The 15,770-nt window shown below is 44.5% G+C and overlaps 1 protein-coding gene across 1 annotated transcript in view; it reads left to right on the top strand.

Moving 5' to 3' along the window:
• The first annotated feature begins 6,099 nt into the window (after positions 1–6,099).
• tmtc2a (transmembrane O-mannosyltransferase targeting cadherins 2a) overlaps positions 6,100–15,770 on the top strand; it is a 48,590-nt gene continuing 38,919 nt past the window's right edge. Inside the window, exon 1 of the mRNA XM_062383363.1 lies at positions 6,100–6,447. Within this exon, the coding sequence (XP_062239347.1) occupies positions 6,365–6,447 (83 nt within the window). The 5' untranslated portion in view covers positions 6,100–6,364. The remainder of the gene's footprint in view (positions 6,448–15,770) is intronic.

The raw sequence follows: 15,770 nt of genomic DNA, 5'->3' as shown, positions 1-15,770 counted from the left end.
TAATCTAAATTGTACAAATTGTTGTTTATCCTAGAATGGGCCTTATATATTGAAATACTTTATATTAACATCAGGCTTGGTCCTCTCTACGGTGGCTGCCATGTTTTTTACAGTAGCCCAGACTGGACAAACTAAACATCTTTTGAGTTTCTCTGACAACCGAAGACATAACGGGTTCTCTGTTATGTTTGGAAGGGGACGGTGAGGTGAGGGGCGTTCAGCTGCAACATGCATTTTCACCACTAGATGTCACTAAATTCTGCACACTGAACCTTTAATACACACTTGCAAACGCACACTCAGACAAGCAGGATCGATCAACACCCTGCTTCAGGCTTTGCTCGCGTGCAGGGTAATTAAATGTCTTTACAAAATGATGGAGACGATCTCGAACCAAATGAAACACAGAATTCACTTTCCCAGTGTGCACCGCCGGCACTAAGCATGTCCCCGTATCACATCCTCCACCGCCTCTGCAGCAGCCTGCACATCTGCAGCCCATCCATAGGAAACCGTGTCCCTGAGTTTTTATTTTTATCTCGGTAAAGACAGATGGTGAATGTCTCTGCCGTGTCTGGATCGTGTTCGGATCCACCACAGTGTTTCACTCTGACAGCTCGGCTTGGCCACCAAAACCAGTTTGACACGAACGCAACCGAGTTATAAATGCTGCTGGGTTGTGTTGTGGCAGAGTGAGTGAAGTCCTGTCGACCTGTCCTCTCCTCGATGCCGGCACGAATGTTTGGACACTACTGTATGTATATATAAAACACACACATCCTGGCACAGCCTCACTCATGTGCCCGCAAGGAAGGTCAAGATGATAGAAGGCCGACTGTCAGCGCACACAAACAAACGCGCAGGGGAGAAATATGACAAATCTGTTTCCAGGAGTGCGTAAACGACGATTTCCTGACTTTGCGCTCTGCAGACGACAGGAGGAAAGAAGTGACGGGATGTGATGAAGGCCGGGAGGACAGGAGGAGTGCATGCAGGGAAGTCGTGCGGGGCGATCCCACCTCAGATCCACTGCAAGGCGGGAGTGAGATGTGGTGGGGGGGAAGTGAAGGGAGGACATCAAACACCAGGGCCCTTCGCTCGAAAGCTCCTGTTCCTCAACCTAACTTGAGAAACCATCTCAAGGTTCCTCCGGCTGCACGAACAGGAAGGGAGCTGCGTTGGCGTGGCCTTTCCCCTTGAAACTTCGTCCAATGAACTCTTTGAGTTCGCAGCTGGTGAACGTCAAAGAATGCCCTCTTTTATTGTGAAAGGGGGAAACTGACTCAACCCATGAGCTCAAAATAATCAAAGGGGTAAAATTTGGAAGGGAAGCGGGAGGTTTTCTCCAGCATCTCCGGCTTGGAAATGAGGGAAAAGATGAGTGGGAGGAAGAAATGAGCTGGTTTCAATGGTGGTTTGTTAAATGTGAGGAAGCACCGGGGCGAAAGCTCCTGTTTGCATAAACTCCACAAATCCACCTTGACTTCTATCTCCACTGTCCTAACGTCTTCCATCTGAGTATCTTCATCATCCTGCTGTCCTGTTTTCACTGTCTCTATTCAGCACAAACTGGGATTTATTTTGGGGGACTGGGCACACAGCCATCAGAGGGGAGGCAGCCATCATCACGCCAATGATCGGCCCCGGGATTCTCTGCCAGATGCCCTGGTTGTGAGAAAGAAGGGATTTGGTTGATTAGATTAGAATCGCTGTTATCAGTGCGTGGACAGAAAAATGTCCCACACCAGTCGCACTGGGACATGCAGACTGCTCTATGCTCAAACATGTTTGACACTGAGCCTCAAGCAGGAGAATGGTAAACTGTTGTTTTCAATGTTGAAGGAGCAGACTTGGCCGTGTGATTCATATTTTCCATTAATCGAGCCCATTCCGGTGTAATTTCATCCAGATTGATATCTATCAAATGATGATTCTATCAACTTATGACTCAAGACACAGAAAGTGGCCGGAGAACTCATAGAAAGAACAACTCCAACCTCTAATGTGACTGGAATCCAACTATAATGCTTTGTTTCCTTATAAACAGTGTTTGGATTTGGTTACGGAATTTACGCTATTGGAAAAATAATAAGAATATAAATCTTTGAGCTGTGATTTAACTGCCACTGAGGCTAGTGTAATCACAACACACTGTAAAACATTTCCTGCCACAGTGCATACAACATAACTTTAATGTTTAATGGGAGAGTGAAGGGGAAAGTTTGGAATCTTTAAGCATTTATTCTTTGGTTTATCTGGAAAAGCCAGACTCCACCACATCAGAATTTATAATAAACTATAAAGTTGTATCAGAAGCTGCCACACTTCATGTTTAAAGTATTTCACTATCTTTTATTGCATCTGTTTTCATTTGATTTAATCTCTTTCTAAAACAGTGAACATCCCTATTTAGCCACTTAAGAGTCCTGTGGTTTTACAGTAAATGTAAAAATAACAAACTCTCATTAACTCATCCGTCTTAACACAGCGTCAAACCCAAACAAATGATCAAGCCCCCTCGTTTTTCCGGGGCAAAGTTCTATTTCTGATCTTCCTGAACGGCAGAATTAAAAGGGTGACCTTACGTGTGTTTCCACAAATCAGTTTGTTGAGTGCAGACGTTGATATTAATACCACCAGCGAGCTATTTTTTTGTACCGGCAGGGCCTTCATGGTGCCTCCAGCTGTGATTATCTGTTTCCTGTGTGATGTTTATCTGCAGGGGTGAAGCTGCAGTGTTTCCGGAGTAAATAGCAGGAGGGAAATTACCATTAGTCGCTTGGTGTGGCCTGAAAGAGAAAGGAAATCTCTTAATAACAAGGTTCCTTTGGTTGGTTTTGCCCGATGAGTTGCACATGAGAAATTACCTGGAGTGTTATTATTATTCGTAAAACAAAACAAAACATAACAAACCATGTCATTGGATAATTCTTTGAATAAACCAAGGCAGATGCTCATGTGAATGACACCAGGTGGAAATTTGCTTCACTTCATGTCTGAACGAGGCTTTTTGAGAGAAGATTAACATCATTGACAAAGTAATCCACTAAATATAGGCTCACAGACAGACGCCTGTTAGCTTAGCTTAGCATAAAGACTGGAAACAGGGGTAAACTGTTAGCCTCTTGCTGCAACCTCTGGAGCTTTCAGGGAAAAACCTTGAGAAACAGTCCAAAACACAAACCTCCTTAAAACTGCAACTTGTTGTTTTCACAATCAGGTTTTTGTGTTTTTAGATCAGCTTTGGATTAAACCAAACAAATAAGAAATTAAAGGGATTAATATGATAATTAGGGAGCTTTAGATGTGCTGGTCAGAGCCAGAATATACTTTTTCCTCCTGTTTTCAATCACTGCGCTGAGCTAAGATATCTGGATGCTACTTAATTTATAAAAAGTATTTATTTATCTATTTATTTATCCATCCCTTTATTTTGCCAGATAGGTCCCATTGAGGTTGACATCTCATCATCAAAGGGAGTAAAAAAGTAAAAAAGTTTCAATTATAAATACAAGCAGAGGCAAGTAACACACAACAAACCAAAACACAGCAAATGGATTCAAACCAAAAAACAGACATAGAAAAGTATGAATGAATCATGGAAAATAAAAAGTTAGAAACACTGACATTGTTCTATTAAAACATGTGTGCGTCCAAGGCCTCAACAGATGATTTGAAATAATACATGCAATAATTAGCCCTGCTGGTGGGCAATAAAGAATGTTGCTTTAAAGGAGAAAGCTCCTGTGCTACAAAATGATCTGTCACCTCCTCAAAACAGAGGAAAACAAATGGGCAATGAAAGAAGAAATTCAACAAATGACAAATATTGAGACTTGATTTAGTGAAGTGTAAGCATGCAACTCCCACGTGAGACGCAGTTTAAACCAGCAGTCAAAACCAGCAGTCAAAACCTAAAAAGGATGTTTTTACGTTGAGCCGTCCCAAGTTTACGCCTATAGAGCGAGCGATAGACTCACTATATGCCCGTCCACAATCACTCACAGCGAGTAAACACTTCTTCCCCGGTGACGTGTTTGTTTTGCCGAGCGTGGACCTGTTTACACTGCAGGAATATTTCTCCTGCTTTTCTGTGGCTAATCCCTTAATCACTTGCGCTGGCTGCTGCAGGACAGAGCTCCCCTTGTCTCCCCCCCCCCCCCCCCCCCCCCCCCCCACGGGGCAGCACGAGGGCACGGTGCTCGTCTCGTATGGGCCTGGTGGCTGCATGTGTGTGTGTTTGCACGTGTGTGTTTGCATGTGTGTGTTTGCATGCGTGTGTTTGCCGTGCACAGACGACAAAAGCAACTCCAAGAAGGCCGTGTTCCGAGGGTTGTCTCGCGGATCGTTTATCAGCGGGTCAGTTTCTTCTTCCGGCCCAAACAAGGGGACCCTCGTTTGTCGTCTCTCAGCGCTGATGGATGCTGCAGAGGAGGAAGCACCTCGACATAAGTCTCAGGGATAAAAAAAAACCCCAGAGCAGCCTGTCTTTTCTAAATAGTCCAACAGGTTCCGCTGGGGGGTCAGGGTCAAGTCTTGTTCGGAATCAGGGTCGCTGATACAAATGGCTCCCGAACCCCGGCCCGCGGTGCTCTGTCACTGTCTCCCCCATCGGCAGCTGATGGCCTTACTCCCCTACACCTCCCTCTCCATCTGTTTGGATTCCCCTGACCGATACCCGTACGCATCCATCACACCTCCTCTCTCAGTTAGGCCTCCTCATGGAGACAGGGGGGTTGGTGAATGGTGAATAAATCAATACTTTTAATTTGGGGGGTTGGAAGGAGATAATGTGGTACCTGCCGCAGCAGAAGTCATTGTATATCTTACACCAGGGTCTGCGTCATAGCTCAGTGGAGACAAAGCTAAGATACGATCATGTGTGATACCAAAGTGTCTGCATAGGGAAGTCATAGATGATGTTATGCATCCATCCATTCATTTTCTTCCCCCTTTCCTAGATGAGAATAAGGATATATAAGGATAAGGATGCCAAACGGGTCTCCTCCCAGTTCTAATGGAAAGCACCCAAGAGGAACCCTGATAAGAGGCTCCTCACCCCGTCTCTGAAGCAGGGCCTAGACACCTGACGCAGAAAACTCATTTGGGCTGCTTGTATTCATGATCTCCTTCTGTTTGGTCACTTATGATTGATTGGTCACTTATTATGTATTTAATCATTTATTCATTGTTTTTACTGGGATTCCAATGAAACGTCTTCCCTCAAGTATAACAGAGAATGTTTAAATAAGGCTGGAATAACTTTCGGTTTTTAGTTTCATTTGAATGGCATAGTCTTAAGACATTGCTTTTTATAGTATTAATTATATACATATATATATATATTATTGTTTTTGGAGGTTTTTACTTTTCTTTGGGTTTGTTCCTGTTCACTTTTAACTGTTATTGGCTCCACCAGGGAGGTTATGTTCTCACCCCGGTCTGCTGCTTGGTTGCAGGTTTGTTTATTTCTAAATTTGTCAGCAGGAGTAAACAAACCTGAAGGCATTTCCTCAAACCTTGGAAGGACGTGTTCCAAGAAAGAAGTCATTACATGATGGCGAGGAGCCGGACAAAGAGGCAAAACAGAAAGAAACAAAGAACTTCTTAGGATGTTCTCTGAGATTTTAGGAATTTGTGAAAGTGAAAATTATAATTTTTACACTTTACAATCTGTTGTTGGTTTGCTCCTCGACCTGAACACCTCAAACATGTTTAAACAAATCTAAACTGATATGTCAGAGGTTAACATAAATCGTTAAAGGCACATTTTAGTCCCTGCATTTATATCCAGTACCTTAGGAAATCTCTTATTACACATTAATTACATAATGATTTATTTTAAAGGAAGATTTAAAACGTCCCCCTGGCAGCAGTCACACTCTCGTTCCTGACTTCCTGCTCCACAACCCACACCTCAGTTCTCCAATGAGCATGGAGTGCAGTGTCACTTTATCTCCAGCTCCCTCCACCTTGTTCTCCGCGGTGCGCATGCGCGGCCTCCCCTGAAAACCGCACGCGTCTCCCCACCCGGCTCTCTCCGGTAACCGAGCCCAGAGATGCGCACACCGAGCCGGAGGAGCAGGAGGAGGACACAGGAATGCGCACACAGCTCCGAGCCACAGCCGGAGACAGACGGCTCCGCACCCCGGCAGCAGCCCCGAGCCTCAGCACCATGGGTTAGGAGGAATATGGCAAACTTTGGCACACTTTGCGTCATGGGGAGAAGAAGCCACCTCGGAGAGCTGAATTGAGAGCACAATACGACTTGAGAGAGGGAAGAGGAGGACGGAGGAGGACGGAGGAAGGGACCTGATTCCTGTCGTTTTCTACCCCAGCTCCTCTCCCACCCTGCTCCGGAGAGATGATCACGGAGCTGGCGTGCACGGCCGTGGCAGTGGGTCTCTATGTGAACACGCTGGACGCGGATTTCTGCTACGATGACAGGTACGATGGGGTCCGCAGCGCCGTCAGCCTCCGCTCCTCCACATGTCACCCGCTCTGGTTAGAAGCGGAGGAGGTGGAGGAGGAGGAGGAGGGATGAGGAAGATGATGATGATGATGAGGAGAAGGAGGAGGAGGGGGGGGACGCGGTGCTCGCTGGTTTGCATGTGCTTTTGTCCGTTGAGCCTTATGATAAATCAGAGCTTATATTTGCAGGGTGCACAAAGACAGCGAAAGACGGGAGTGGAGTGTGCTGAGAGGTGCGTGTGTTAGGGGGGGGGGGGGGGGGGGGGGGGGTCCTGCAACTTGCACAGCTTCCCGATTATCCTCACAATGCTTCACTCCACATTTCATTGCATGCACCCATCCACTGTTCGTACCGTGCGCGTGCAAGGCCACATGGTTTCCTGTCCACACCTGCACACGCTTCATGTCCACGGCTCCAACGTGTCGTGCAGCCCGGGTCCAAGCGCCTGCTGCGCGCACGAAAGCGCCTCACATGCTCTTTGTGTTGTGGAAGAAGAGACATCACTCCCTGCTTGTTATAACAATGCAGCCTCCCCTCCTCCCCAACCCACCCAGTCCCCGAGGGAACCCAGCTAATTTAAACTGGGAGTTTTAATTTTGGCAAACAGCTGAATAAACATGTCAACACACGACCACGCTGTGGAGGGACATTCAGATGAATCCTCTGCTGCCCTGGTGCACAGAGGTGTACAGCAGGAAGGGGAAAGGGAGAGGGGGATCAAACATGACGCCTTTAACAACAAACATCTGAGTCTGTTTTAATAAAAACACAATTTAGTTGCTAATATCGACTTCTGCGAATGTGCTGTATTCATAATGAGCAGCCTGCGGGGTTGTGACCCTCCAGAGAAATCCCTAAAACCAGCCTGAGGGGATCACAAGATAAATATACGACTACAATTATTCTAACCATCCCTTTATTATTTGATTAAAATAATCATTTACTTTATAAAACGACCAGCCAGCTACACAGGTTTCTTCAATTTCTTATCCAGTCCAAAAACACAAAGATAATTTTTTTTTATAATTTTCTGAATTTGCTTTGTACTTTTTGGCATTTTTTTGGAGGAATATAAGTTGAATTAGTGGATTCTCTGTTTTAAGCTTCTATTCTTTCTAACTATGCTTGTGAGAATAATCGCCCTTACTCCCTGTAAACAATTTCAGCAATTTCTCTTTTAAAAAGAGGAAATGTTCACATCTTCTTTCCTGTATATGGGCATAAGCGGTTCAAGCCCTGTCAGAGGTGATATTAACAGTTCTTCTCTTATCTACTATTAAATCACAAAGTACATTTTTTTGATATTTAAGCCATGCGATGGATTTCTCCTGAGGTTTAAAGACGGTGAACAGTTCGCCTCCCGTTTGTCCAAAGCTCAGTCTGGTAAGCATCTCCAGACACTTCAAAAGGTCAGAGAGCCCCATCCCCACTTTCCAACATCCATCTGTAACCCCACGTGTGTGTGTGTGTGGAGGTGATGGAGGACGAGATGCATTGAAGAAAGAGCCTTGGTCTCCAGTTACATCACAGCTCGCCTCGTGGCTCCATGAAGCGCCCACCGGTTATTCATCCATCAGCCTCGTACATGCGGCCGTGACACTGCGAGGTTGTCAGAACGCTGTTTGGTGACAGATCACCCGGGGCAGTGGTCGGCCAGCCTCGACCCCACGCTCGCACTCCATCCCCTCAGTGAAAGTTCAGGATCCGCCGACACCGGGTATCTATCAAAGTCACCATGGTCATTTACACTCCTGGGGGGGGCGGGGGGGTACAGATACTTGGGTTTTTTGGTTCAGCGCGCTCGTGTGTGAATACCAATCAGAGGGTCTGACCTTCCGTGGTCGTTCATCAAACGCCGTCCCCGCTCGGGGTCAAGAGCTGTGTGCTCCCGGTCTCTTCCTTCGGGGATTAGAAAAGAGTTATGAGCGCAAGGTTAAAGCAAGAGAGGGATGGAAGAGGAGGAGCGCCCCACACTAATCCTCCCGCTCCGGAGATGTCTGAGAAGACGGCCTTGGATGTAGACAAATTTGTTCCCCCCCCCCACTTTTGTCTCTTTCTGTGAACTCGGACAATCTTATCTGACCTTTTACCCTGTAATCAAATTCTCGTTGCGCGTCACATGCGCCTCCTATCGTACGAGACAAGATGCAGATAACTCGTCGGCGTCCGTGCACTCCAATTTGTGGGGATGTTCCGGCGGCCTGCGTTCTGCTTTTTCAATCATGTCAAGTGTTTTTCCGGGGCACTGCTCCGGGCCTGGCCAAGCACTCTTCTGGCCAATGGTAATCCCAGCGAAAAGCCTGCGCGTGTGAAATGACCGAGTTTTACAGGAGCTGGGAGAGCATGCGAGCCAGGACATTTCAGATTTGTAGTGTGGGGGGGGGGGGAGCAAGATGTGATCTTCTGGTTTACAGCCAGGCCTTTCTTGGGTTTTGCCAAAGGCCCTACATTTATTTACACAGTGTTGATGTGTTTGTATAGGCAGTTGGATTGATTGCTGTGGAACTGTGGTCATGGATTGGAAAATATATTCGATCTAACCTCCGAACTCTCCGATGACTACCCATCAAAGCTCTCGACAGGTTAACAAATGAGGCTTCGCATGATTTGGACATTTCAATGATATTGATTTTTAACAGAATGCTTTTGACAAATCAACTCGGTAATGGATGTCTTCAGCGGGAAGACAAGGACACCATTCAGTCCACACCGAAATGGAAAAAAGACCTTGTGAAATGAAATGCGTCCTAAGTGGATTCCTCTGCTCCTCTCAGAAATGCATTATGGTCCCTTTGGGGATTGAAGTGAAAACGTCTTCACTCTTTGTTTCAAAAGAGCTAAACAATTTAATTTCTGGGAGAGGGTCTGTGGGTTTGGTGAAACTTGGGTTCTTACCGACTGGCACATTCCCTGTACAAACACCGTGACTTTCTGTATCTAAAATATCGGCGAAGCTGAAAATCTTTATCACAAACATGGGTTTAAACAATTAGAAATGTGCCACACAAATAACTAATCAGTGACTGAAGAGAAGCGGTGCAATGAAGTCGAGGATCGCTGCGTCTGCTGGTTTCAACATGTGTTACTTCTCTGGTGTGGTTTCTGAGGTTAACCCATAAATGCATCAATGTGGCATTGTCTTTAGGAAGGGCCCTTTCATCCTAGTTCAAACCGTACGGCTTCGAATTGAAGTGCTAATCACTCTTTAACCCCTTGGAGCACACGTGTGACAATGCCCCAGAGAGCGTTAAAAACATGGACCTCTATATCCCACAAAGACATCTGTATGTAGTATGTGGACGTATGCTCCGTTCATAAGGAGCTTTGTTGTGTCAGGAGCGATCGTATGCTTGTGTCAACAGCCACTCCGATAAGAGAGCAGTAAATTGAACTGTAAAGCAGGAGGCCAGTTTTTCTGCAGTGTTTTTGCCCCTAGCTACATAGTTGTATTGTTCCATGACCGGTGCTGGGAAGGTAGCAATCAGTTTCTCATCACGTATTACTCATTCAAAAAATTTATTGAAACTTTGACACAGATACAAAGTCAATACAAAAATATTGGACTTGAATCTGATAAAATGAGGGATTGTCTGAAGTAGTTCACCCTGGGATCCAGCAGAGGGCGATCACTTTCATCTTGATCGCGTGCCCTCTTGACCTATCGGTAAAGTTAGCTAATAATGTTACTTTGCTCTGGTAACACACACAACTGTTTTCACAGCAATGCATCCTGACTATAGGCTGGTTATTTATGAAAGCTGAAACATAAATTACTATAGAGTCACTATAGTATTTTTTTCCTCTGATTTAATGGGCTCCCTCGCATCAAGCTAACAGTTCCTGGACCAGGCTGAAGTGAGCACAGCTGTCGAAGCCCGCTATCAACTCTCTGGTTGTAAGGCAGGCCGACCCCCCGAAAGGTCAAAGTAACAGAGGGTTAAAGGGAAATTAAGAAAAAGTCAGTTTAAATATTTGACACAATTTATTTCTGTAAGTTACTCCTCCCTGCAGCTCAACACGGACCACGTCTGTGGTACATGACAGTTTGACTGAAAATCAATACACACTTCATAATGTTCCTCAACTGTTAATTCAAAGGGTATCATTACCGGACCAACCATCCACAAGCTTCAAAAACATCACTTATAATAATTGATGATTGTATTTAATCACGTTCCAACGAAAGGAACCTTGTTATCTCTGATTCTGTTATTGTTGCAGCTCATAATCAGTTTATTTGAATGTGTCGGTGCTCCCACGACAAGCTGGGAAAGGTTTGGGCCCACTCGAGCAAACGTTGCCAGCAATTCCTGAGCCTCTCGTGGAATAATTATCCAAAAACCTGCCCTAGTTTGTGCTGAGGCTGTTTAAGTTACTCTGTGTGCTCGGAGGAGATAAATATTGAGGGAAGAAGTGGGCTAATGAGGCGAGTGAGCAGAGTGTCTCCGCCCGGGCTGCGTGCGGCTCGTGCCTGTCAGGAGGAATTTTCACTGTATGTGTTTTAGAAATGAGTGACATCATCCAAACACAAGCAGAAATTGAAAAATTAAACAACGTGTTGACAATAACTGATGTGAAAAATGCTTATGAATAGTAATTGGAGACGGTTTTGAGGTAGGAGGCCTGGATTGGATTTGCGTACATTGTATGTTGTCGGGGAGGAACAGAGGCAAAAGGGTTGGTGGTGGAAAAAATCTCCTCGAGTGATGTGTGACTATTGTTTGCACTTGCATATTTTTAAACATTTAAAGGGGAGGGATTTTTTTTGGGAGAGCCAATAGCAGATTTAGCAGCAAGGCAAGTATGGTGTTTGCAATTCGATTAGACAGGCAGGAAAAGAAGCAAAGTAGAGGTTCAAACTCATAAATAAACTACAGAAAACAAAAAAGCAAAAGTGAAGCACAGACGAACTGACAGAGGAGAGCACAGCGACTTTATACACATTAGGGCCGGTGCAGACAATCCCAAAGGAGGGAAACCAGTAAAAGATCAAAATATCAAATGCAACAGAAGTAACAAAATCTATTTATATACAAATAAGTTTAAAAAAAACAAAGACAAATCAGAAGTCTTTCAAAACGTCTCTTCGACGTCAGCACATAGAGATCAACACTGCAGATGTCAGGAGCTTGCGACCCGTGTTGAACTGGGAGAAGTAGAATTTCTCTTCATCTTTATATTGGAGTCCAGTTCAATGCTAAAGTTCATGTGCTGGGATGCGCTCCAGCTTTTGCAATCCGTAAAGGGGGCAGGAAAAACAGTCGTCTGGCAAACGCAGCCGCTTGCATGGCTTGTTCTTTATAATGAAAGGGTAGCGAGGCAGTTTGACAGAAACGTTTTTGGGGAATTTATTGCCATAACAGGCTGAATCCCCTTCATGTACACTTCCAAAATATGCCAACTCAAACTTTTTGACCAAAGAACATGATGTTGAGGAGTTGAGGTTTCCTCCGAAATAGTGACCCTGATCTTGTTTTTTATTTCGAGGCATCATTGGACTTACTCCAGTAGTTTTTTCGTTGAGCTTTTGAACGTTTCGAAATAATCAGATCTTCAGAAAACTTTCCAAACAAGGGTTAGATTAACATAGTTACAAATCTAACCCCTGATTTTGTGTGCTGTGTTAATTACCCACAGATTTCTGCCTAGTCACGACTAGAGGTTATGTGATCACCCCTGTCCGTGTAAACACAACTGGACGGATCACAATGATGATACAAATTTGAATATTGAAGGGTAGACTGATATTTTTGAGTGTGTGTATTTCATAGCAGATTGCTTTAAAGGACCTGTTGACCTAGTTTGAAGCTTTTGGGTTTTCCTTAGTTTGACAGATTTATGACAGATGACACATAAATGCTATAGTTCATAGAACTGTTGCCTCAAGACCCTGTAGACAAACATGGAAGAAACTGTTTTGTTTATTATTTGGGGTTGTCCGTCATTGTCCTCCATACAAGGTCGGTTGAGGCCGTTGCTAACCCTTGGCCGGCCCTTATGCTTTGTAGGCCACATTCAACCCGCTCGTCTGCCAAGTCCTGGCCGCGCAACCTCAGTCCTACGACCCTCCCTGTATACTCACCATATGGGGATCCCTAAACACTAGTATCCACGCACAGGTTCGCCAGCGCCCTGGACGGCATACATGCCAAAGCCGCACATCTGTCACGTAACACCCGTGCTGGAATTGGGAGGATGAAATCCCTCAGAGCCACAGATAAGTAGTAGTTTCTTATCCAGCCAACGTCATGTGTGTTTCTCGCGCTCGTCTCCATTTGAGACCCTTCATAATTGTGTTGAGCAGCACAGGGTTTGATTTCTACTTCAGAACACTCTGTAAGCAAAGCTCCTTTTTGTGGCGTTGGATTACACTTAGAGGCCGGCGTCCACTTTCCCTCTTCAAACTACAAGGTGGACCTCTCTAACAACTTAGAGCAGTCAGGGCGTAATGTAAAACCCAACCCGAGCCGGGGGATCACACAAATCTCAAGCAGTTACCCTTTCTACTTTTGGTAATCAATAGCCGGCGAGTATCGTCTTTCAGTGACTTTGAAGTTTCTTGTCTGCAGCCCAGAACAGCTGTCAGAGCAGAAAATCCAATGTGTGTTGTTTTTTTTTTGCTTCACTTGACAAAGCCATGGTATTTCACCACAGCCGGCATCAGCTCTGATGGAGAAAACCGCTTTAAAGTCAGTTCTGACTCCCATCAGGCAGTTTCTCAGAATGCGGAGGAGTCTGTTTGTGCATGAGGAGCCTTCCCCCGGTGATGGTGCAGCTGTAAGTAGTTGACAGTGTAAATGATCAGGTGGAGGGAGACGGCTCGGCTCTGCAGGCTTTGGTTTTTATGATCTTTGAGCGGCGCATGCAGAATCTTTTCCAAGTCAGTGGAAATGGTTTTTAGGTGGAAGCTGAAAGGGGTTGAGGTCATGTCGGCAACATCTGACATGAAATCTTCACGTGTTTGCTTCGACTGACCCCAAAGAAATAGTTTGACATGTTGGAAAATAAACTTATTATCTTTTTTTTCCTCCAATGAAGTAGCTGAGAAGATTGATACCATCAGAGTCAGACCAGTATGGATGTTCCGGAGGTAATGCCTATACCGATATATCAGCCAATATATATATATATATATATATATATATATATATATATATCTATTAAACACAAATATGCAAGGATTCCTAAGATTTCCTTATCAAACCCTCATGACAAAGAAATGTAATGGATGTTTCATATTTTACAATTTAGCCATAAAGACGATAAATCAAAAAAAAAGCAGAAATACATAGAACTTGAATTAAGAAAATAAACAAAACTTTTTATGCAAAGTCTTTTCTGCATTGCTAAAATAAAGGTTTTCATACAAACACAAACACAGACACCGATTTGTCTGTGAACGGCTCACATGCTTAGCTTAGCATCCTGAAAAGACTAGCTTAGCGTCTTTTCAATGAAACAAACTATTGAACAAATCCTTCAGTCTTGCTAATGCTTACCAGACCAAAACTTTGGCAAATGAAAACGTCAGTGACAGCTACACATGAAATATGCAGATAGCGGCTGTTTGAGCTCCGCTAATATTTTAAGCTGACAGACGTTATCATCACCTTAGGTTTTTTTCTCCCCTTCAAGCTTCATGCATTTTACTGAGTTTGAATAAATTGCTGCTGAAGATAAAACAAGGACATTTTTTTGCTTTTTTTAGTTTGATAAATACCTCTAATTTGAAAAATTAGGTGAGAATGTGATTAAACCCCATTCATCTCAGCATGGGATGTATGAGAGTGTGCTGTGCTTTCATTATATTCCAAAGAACCAGGCGCTTCATAAAACCAATAGAAAACCCTTAGATCGTCAACCTCGTCGCTGAACCCTCGCTGAGCACTGAAAAAAATAAAATAATTCATCCCACCTTCATGCACGGATACCTCAGCCTACTCCTGTAGAGTATACCAATATGCATAATGCTTTGTGGGTCAGAAGTGGGCCCGGTGTGTGTGTGTGTGTGGGGGGGAAATCGGTTTGTGCTTCTCACCTCATAAAATCCTGCGCGGGGGAGATTGAGGGGGTTTGTGTGAGGGCTCGAGGGATTTAAGGTTCAGGTGGGATCAGATGACTAGCTCCACTCAAGGGTTACAGTGATGGTGTTTGCTATTGTATTATCGGAGGAGTGAAGTGATTATACTGGGAGCTGTGGGACCTCAAAATCAGGTATATCGTGCATGTATAAAATGTAAAAGTGTCATATTGTTATCTGCCCATATTCACTCTTTCTGGTTTAATACGCTTAGATGCCATAAACCATATTCTCATTTCATCCCCATCTTCTTTATTTACTCTGCAGAGGGAGATAGCCTCTATCCTCTTCCTGTTCCCGCCTGATAAGCGTCTATAACCGGAGAACCACAGTAGATAGCGCAGCTAGAGGAAGTGTAGAAGTCTCAGTGCTGATGTGTTGTTTGGAGGTTTTTTTCGCATTGTGGCACCATAGAAGGATCTATAGTGGCGTTGACATTAACAAGGGAGAGGAAGGCGATTATTAGAGACAGTTTGAAACAGAAGGAGGTGGAAATTGCAGTTGGAAAACAAACGTCGCTCTGTTCTAAAGGAGGGAATCTGCACGGCTTGATGCTAAGCTGCGCTGAGATGGAAAGTGGTTTGTAATTTCCTGTTTAACCGAGCAGCCGCAGGTTTTTGGTTTTCGTGGTACATCGTTTTCTGGCCAATCGCAACACCGATTCATTCCGATTTGGCTCCGTCGGAATGTCATTAATCTGCACGGAGGACCAAAAAAGCACATCATCCGTCTTGTTAACGATCCTCCTTATTTATCTAGGCAGGGTCGGTTCTCCCATTTTGATACAGTGCCCTTTAAAGCACTGTTCAATACTCCTCATTTTTGCTCAGTGGAGTCATGCAGCGGCATGTTATTGCAGGTACCCGGAGTTTAAGAGTGAATTGCTGTTTTAGTAAACGTGGCCGTTTTCATTGCAACCGACCCACACTGGAAATCAGCCTTGATAAATGGAAGGAACCTGCACTTGATATTGGCTGTTTTCCCGCCGCACTCAGCACGAGATAAACCAGCCGGTGTACTTATCTTTCTACGGAATATAATTTGTTTCTCACCATCGTTTTTTGATATTCATGGATCAATGGTCAAGGAAAAATGCTATGACAGCTCTTTAATTTATTTTTGATGCATTTGTTGGCAGACTTGTTATGTATTGCAGCTTTGTCTCCTTCACAGGTTGCCCTTTCAATATATCGTTCTCATCTTTTGGTGGAAGGATGC

The sequence above is a fragment of the Platichthys flesus genome, chromosome 23 (genome assembly GCF_949316205.1).
Source record: "Platichthys flesus chromosome 23, fPlaFle2.1, whole genome shotgun sequence".
Classification (NCBI taxonomy): Eukaryota; Metazoa; Chordata; class Actinopteri; order Pleuronectiformes; family Pleuronectidae; genus Platichthys; species Platichthys flesus.
The sequence above is the reverse complement of the archived record's forward strand: the minus strand, read 5'-3'. Positions and strand labels throughout refer to the sequence as shown.